General features: G+C 59.8%; 1 protein-coding gene across 1 annotated transcript in view; it reads left to right on the top strand.

The window, feature by feature from the left end:
* Window positions 1-6,874, top strand: part of EFNB2 (ephrin-B2) — a 49,998-nt gene that overhangs the window by 18,523 nt on the left and 24,601 nt on the right. Inside the window, exon 2 of the mRNA XM_004680276.1 lies at window positions 5,221-5,504. Within this exon, the coding sequence (XP_004680333.1) occupies window positions 5,221-5,504 (284 nt within the window). The remainder of the gene's footprint in view (window positions 1-5,220; window positions 5,505-6,874) is intronic.

Consider the following 6,874-nt stretch of genomic DNA (forward strand, 5'->3'; position numbering starts at 1 on the left):
TGGGTCCCATCCCCCACCTGCCTGGGTCCCATCCCTGCCCCCAGCCTGGGCTCCCTCCCCCACCTATGGGTCCCATCCCCCACCCCCCAGCCTGGGTTCCCTCCCCACCTGGTTGGGGAAACCTGAGCACCACACGGGTACTTCTCGGGCGGGTAACACCTGCTCTAAGTGTGGAGCAACAGGACGTGCTGTGTCTTAGCGGGTCATGGTGCGTCGTGGGTCGGGGCTGACCCTTGTCAGTGGGCGTGGGTGTCTTGCCGCCTGCGGCCCCGGGCCCATCCGGCTGACAGGAGCGGCCGCACATCACCTCTGTCCCCTACCTGTTCTATCCGCTGGATGCTCCTGCACTCTGCCCTTCTGCAGCAGCCCAGAGATCTGGCACATGGTGGTCTACGGTCAAGCCGCTGTCACCACCATGGGGTGTGTGGCCTCCCCAGGAGCCGGGTCTCCTGTCATGGGATCATCCCGGGTGACCGAGGCATGGAGGTGGCCCCTGAGCCGCTTTCAAGTCAGGAGACTGTCTGGGACGCGGGGACACGGGCCGTCCGGAGGTGTGAGGCGGGCGCCGGGCGGGGGGAGGCTCAGAGGGCCTCCTGGGGGCCGCAGCAGCCGCCCGGGCACCCAGAGCCCAGAGCCCCGACGTGCGCGCGGTGTTCTGGCGATGGAAGGAGGCCTGGGGTCACGTCACGCTGGAGCCCACAGGCTGCGGTCTCCGAGACCTCAAAGACAGAGCCCGGCGGGTGGCGACTGGGGCCTGCGGTGATGCCTGTGAACCTGGAAGGTCGAGTCGGGGTTCCGAGAGGCCTGCCTGGGCCCCTTGTTGATGTCTGACTTAGTTGTCAGGTGGGGCCCACAGGACCCCCAAGGAGGGTTTAGGGGGAGGGAGGCGAGGCTGTTGGCCCCAGGGGAAGCTCCGCCGTGACCCCAGCGCCAGCGGGCCTGGCTGCTCACGGTCCGTGGCCCAGTCGGCGCCCCCGAGCCCCTCGGCCCCGGCGCTGTGTTCGGCCGGCCATGTTGTCTCTGGCTGGCTGCCCTGCGGCTCGGGGTGCCTCTCCGGGGCGACCTGGGGGGCTGTCTGTGCGCACACGCCCCCTCTTGTAGCTGGAGTCCTCCGGGACACAGGCGCGGGTGCCCGGGGCCGAGCTGCCCGGAGGTGGTGGCTGGAGGGGGTTGCCCGGCCCGGCCCCGGCCCCGCCCGTCTGGGGTCTCAGGCTCTGCAGGCCTTTTCTCTTCTTTGCATTAAAGCCCGGCAGACTTTCTACAGTGACATCTACACCACTTCGTGTTGGGGCATAGTTGAACCGAAGCAGCCTTGCCCGTGTGGCATGGCCCGTAGCTTGGGGCGCCCTTTGGCTCCGGGACCAACGTCATCTCATGGCACAAAAGGAAATCCGTATCTGCGTGCACCGGGAGTCCGTTGAGCAGTGAGGTGAATTGGTTGCCACCGCCGTCCACGTTGGCTGTTTCTGGTCCGTCCAAAGCCAGCAAGCAGCAGGCCGGGCACTGCCCAGCGTCTGGCACACTCAGCGCGGGGACGTGCTGTGTCCCCACCTGTTGGCCCCCGTCTGGAAGCTGCAGCCCCCAAGGGCGAGTGACCTCGCTTCCCGGGCGGCTCCTGAGAACAGGGGCGCAGCTTCCGCCCCACCGTGGTGTGGAGAACGCAGCCCCTCCCTGGGGGGTCACGTCCCCCTGCTCGGTCCTGGGCTTCGCTGAGCGAGATGGGCCCAGGTGTCCGGCCCAGGGGCGCCCCGCCCGCAGCCAGCTGCCCGCGCCCCTCGTAAGCCCAAACGTGTTCCCCTCGCCCCCTCCACGTGGTGGTTTCCCCTGGAAGACAGGCGCCTCGCGGGCGTGTGCTTTCCTGCAGTGACAACGCTCTGTCCCCTGGGCTGGGCTGTGTCTGCCTCTGTCCCCTCAGCGGTGGGGGGGAGGCGGGAGGGGAGGGAGAGCAGACTGCCGTGGGGTCCCCTGGCAAAGGCGAGCCCCCAGAGCAGCAGTCTGCTGTCTTGGAGGTCGGGGTGGCGGGTGGCGGCTTAGGTCAGGCGACACGTCCTGCGGAAAGCACAGGCCTGAGGCCCCCCGCTCCTCAGCCCCGGAGCCACTGGCCAGGCCCGGCCGCCCGCCTCGGCCCCTCCGGGGGTCCCGTGTGCACCTCGCGGCCTCACCATTTTGCTTGTGTGTCCTGGCTCAGAGGTTCTTAGCTTTTCCGCTCACACACGGCCTGTGCAGCGACTTCCAGAGTCAGCCCGGGGCGACCGGTAGGGGTGCAGCCCGGGGCTGGGGTGCCCCATGGCCGGGGTATGCCTGTGTCTGACTCGCACCCAAATGGGTGCTCCCATCCCCCTATAGAAACTGGGTCCCTGCGCCTGGCGCTGCCGGCCCAGACGCAGGGGCCGCACTCGGCTTGTCGGGCCGGCACTCCATCGCTCGCAGCGGAGGACTGGTGGGCCCTCTGCTTCACTCACAGACATGTTTTCGAAAGCACACCCTGGAAGCACTGACGATTACCCCTCTTGTGTGGATTTCAGTAAAGACAGCGATGATGTCTGCAGGAAGCGGGAGGCAGTCACCTCCTGCAGGCGAGGGGCAGACCCCAGCCGCGCCCTTTGCCACAGGAGACCCTGGGGTGGACTTGGCACGAGCCTATCAAATGTGGCCGCTGCCTTCTTCCCCTTTGCCCTGACAGACCCTCTAGGGGTGCCCTCCTCACTGGTACCCCCATCTCTGACGGCTGAGGGCACAGCTTTTTAGGGAACCCGTGCCTCCCAGAATTGGAGAACCTCATAGCCTTGAGCCCAAGTGTGGGCGTGACCTTGACCTCCGCCCTCAGCACCTGCCCAGGCTGTGACTCCATGAATGGGGTGGTGGGGTGATTGAGCGTTGGGGTGATGGGGCAGTGGGGCGATGGGGCATTAGGGTATGGAGTGATGGGGTGATGAAGCAATAGAGTGATAGGCTGATGGAGCAATAATGGGGTGGTGGGGCATTGGGGTGAAGGAGTGATGGGGCAACGGGGTGATGGAGCAATGGGGTGATGGGGCTGTGGGATGAGGGGGAGCCCAGGACTTGGGCGGCCCAGGAGGAAGCCTCCATGAGAAAAACCTCAGGAAGGAAGCCGGCTTTGGGGGGAAGACCTTGAATGAAGAAAGGGAGGCGTGAGCCACTGCTGGACTGGGGGGGGGGCACCCCCAAGGGGGTGGAGGGGCAGGCAAGGACACACTCAAGGGCATCTGGTGAGCACTGCTGGCCCTCTGACCTCTAGGGGACAGCGCTGGGGAGGGACGGGGCGGTGGGCTGGGTGTCCCGCCAGGCTGCAGGCCTGGCTGCTGGTCAGGAGCTGTTGTGGGAGCAGCCGGCGCCGTGGGCACCTGGGCTGGCTGCAGGCCGGTGAAGGTGTAGTGTGTCTGGGGGGGCGGGGGGACGCCGGCCCCAGGGAGGGTCCTCACAAGGCCGGGCGGGTCCTGATGTGGGCAACGCCAGAAGGGTGGCGCCCTGCCGTTCTTTGCATCTGTCTGTGGCCACTCCTGGGGTCACGCCCGCCCTGTGAGCCACCCCAGGAGGCCCTGGGATCAGGGCAAGAAGACAGCCTCAGCACGCAGATGGCTCCCCACCCGCAGAGCGGCCTACAGGCCTGCCAGCCTGCAGGTGGGGAGGGGCCGCTGGGGGTGACCCTGGGGGTCAGGGCCCGGCGCCCCAAAGGGTCCTCTGAGCCCTGGATCTGAACGTCAGAGCAGCCCCACAGAAGAGGCTGCGGAGCCTGCAGCCCCAGGGAGCCCCTGCTCAGTGCTCAGCTGCCCCGGCCCAGTCGGCCCAGTCGGCCCAGTCCCAGTCCCAGAGAACTTCCCAGGGCACAAAGCACTGTGTGGAATTTGTCACCGTTGTGAAAGTTTCCTTCTGCCTTCCTGCTTCGCAGTAAGATTGTGCGGTGCCGACCTGTGTCTTCTGTTTGGGTGAATGCCCGCCGTCCTTGCTGAAACAGCTCGGATTCAAAGAAAACAAGACCAAAAGCAGCGCAGTTTGGAGCGAGACAGCCGCTCACCTGGCTGCACTGGCTGCAAAGAGCAGGTTCCTGGGCAGCAGAGAGCTCACAGCAGGGGCTCCTCCCCACGCCCCATGGCAGGTGCCAGTGTAGACCCATCATGCACCTGGCTTGGTTCCGGGAGCCCCACGCGCTCCCCAAGAGTTGGTCATCTGTGTCAATCCGAACCTGCCCCTCCTGGAGGTGGGAAATTGGGGACACCCCGCCCCCTGAATGCCAGCCCTTGAGTCCCACTTGGCCAAGGCTCCCGGCTTCTGGGGCTGGGGTGGGAGGCTCAGGCTTGAGGCTTTGTTCTCCAGCTTTAATATTTTAATGAGCCTGCAGGCTTGGCTGTGCCCTGAGGAAAGAGCCGGGATTCCTTGGTGTTCTTAGGGTTCGCCCTGCAAGGGTGTTCATTAGGAAGCTCTTGTTTCAGTTTCTCAGAGAAACTCCCCATTTAGAAAGATCTTTCAGCAGCCCAGCTAGCAAGACCGACAGGCAGGAGGAGGGAAGCTTTTAGCTGTAAGCATTAAGGGGATATTGTATCCGTCGTCTTGGTTCTAAAGATTTGCTTCTAAGAATTAATTGGAGCAAATACATCTCAAGGGAGGGGAAAAGATCTCGCCAGCCCGGGATGCTTCATCTCGCGGCTGAATCAATACGACGACTAATTATTTCTGGTTATCTTTTATGGGTTTGTAAGACATTTCTTTTGTTCGGTGTAATAAAAAACCCATTGTTTGATCAGTGACTGACTAATTATGATAAGTAATTTGAAACACTCTTGATGAGACTTGTCTGTTAATTAACATCAACAGCAGGGGGAGAGTGGCAGGACTGGCACGGGCCTTTTCTGGGGTGAGGCACCTCTCTGCGGGCTGCCAGACTCGGAAGTCACCAACAGGTGGGAAGGTCTGACACACCCTGCAGGAGAAGTCGCTGTGGAGTCGCACAAAGGCACCCTGACTCACGCCGCAGGTGGGAGGGTGGCAGCTGACCATCCTGGGAGGGAGAATGACTGCTTTCTTGTTCTTGCGTGTGACGCTGAGGCCCTGAGTGCCTGCAGCCCGGGCCTCAGACAGCGGCGGAGTGAGTGACAGCGGGCAGACGCGCTGCCCGGGACTGAATGACGCTGTCTGGATGTTGTAACGGTCACGGATACTGTTCATTTCATCAACTCAATGGCTTTTTTTTTATGCTTTTAGATTTCTACCTGGACAAGGAGTGGTACTATACCCACAGATAGGAGACAAATTGGATATTATTTGCCCCAAAGTGGACTCTAAAACTGTTGGCCAGTATGAATATTATAAAGTTTATATGGTTGATAAGGAGCAAGCAGACAGATGCACTATTAAGAAGGAAAACACCCCTCTCCTCAACTGTGCCAGACCAGACCAGGACGTAAAATTCACTATCAAGTTTCAAGAATTCAGCCCTAACCTCTGGGGTCTAGAATTTCAGAAGAACAGAGATTATTACATTATATGTAAGTATAATTCTCTTCACTTATTTTACAGAAATTAGGATAAGCTGAATAGGTTTGTATTGACTTCTGTTTCCTTAAAATTACTACTGTGGCAAATAATTTGGTGAGAATCTTTGCTGAACATTGTCCATTTTCCTTAAAGAAACCTTAATTGAATGAGGGGCCCTGTGCTAATCATTAATCTGTACCAACGAGACGCAACCTGCTAGAGTTTGTACAGTATTGAAATCAGTGGATATATAAAGATACTCAGCTTCTCTACTGAGAACAATTTGTAAGGACTATGGGTGAGCTTTTGGTAGGTGAATCTTTTGCGATGACTTGTTTCTGCATCATCCATCCATCCATCATCCATCCATCCGTCACCCACCCACCCACCTTGCCTCTACTCGGTGCCAGAGACATGTGAAGGTGCCAGAAACCAGCAGTGGCCGTGCGCTCCCTCCCCCCAGGACAGCATCGATCCAGACAAGATGGAGCTCGCAGGCCTGAGGGTGTGGGTTGCAGGCAAGCCACCGTCATCCCCAGGCCCCTGAGTGCCAGGTTTAGATAAACATGAGCTGGGTTTGCCTAATACGCCGCCCTCCTTCCTGCTAGTGTTACCTGGACACGTTGTTTCTGGAGTAGGTGGCCAGTTCCTGGGTCTGGCTGGATGCTCCTCCCTCAGGGGCTGAGAAGTGAAATGACGCCCTTGACCAAGTGCAGGCCACGTGACAGCCCAGGCCCCGGCGGCCCAGAGCTGGGTTTTAGCAGCGTGCCGGGTGGTGACTGACGAGCCTGTCATTCCGGCAAATGGAATATTCTCCTTTTAGCTTCCTTGGTTTAAATGGTGCTGGTGACTGGGTTGAGTGGCTGCTGTCTGTGCCCTAGGCCTGACCTGGCCGGGCCGGGCCCAGCTCTCCCTTGCCCGCGCCGCAGGACCGTCAGGAGGGAGCCCTGGTTCTCAGCCTGGGCTTGGAGTCAATAATTGACCGAATACTTAGTGCTCAGGAAGACAGGACTTTTACGACGTTAGTAATTAAAGCAAAGATGGTCAACGCCGTCTAATTATCTCGCCCTTCGCTGAAACCTGAAATGCCAGAGACTGAAAGGCTGCTTTTAAGCCAGAGTGGTTGGCCAGAGTGAGTAACACAGCAAGAGAAAGCGGTAAATTATAGATTTAAAAGAATAATTATCATCACACGAAAATAAAAGCTTTTTGAGGGGTAAAACCAGCAGATAGCGTGGGAGAGTGTGCTAGATAATAGAGAAATCTTTGAAAAGATGAAGTAGTTATTAGGTCAGCTACCGGGAAGCCTCAAGCTTCTGGAAGCCAAATCGTAAGTGAAAGTGACACTTTAAGTCGGAAGGCCCCGCCCGGGATCCCGATC

Source organism: Condylura cristata, unplaced genomic scaffold (genome assembly GCF_000260355.1).
Source record: "Condylura cristata isolate star-nosed mole 26May11 unplaced genomic scaffold, ConCri1.0 scaffold00010, whole genome shotgun sequence".
NCBI lineage: Eukaryota > Metazoa > Chordata > Mammalia > Eulipotyphla > Talpidae > Condylura > Condylura cristata.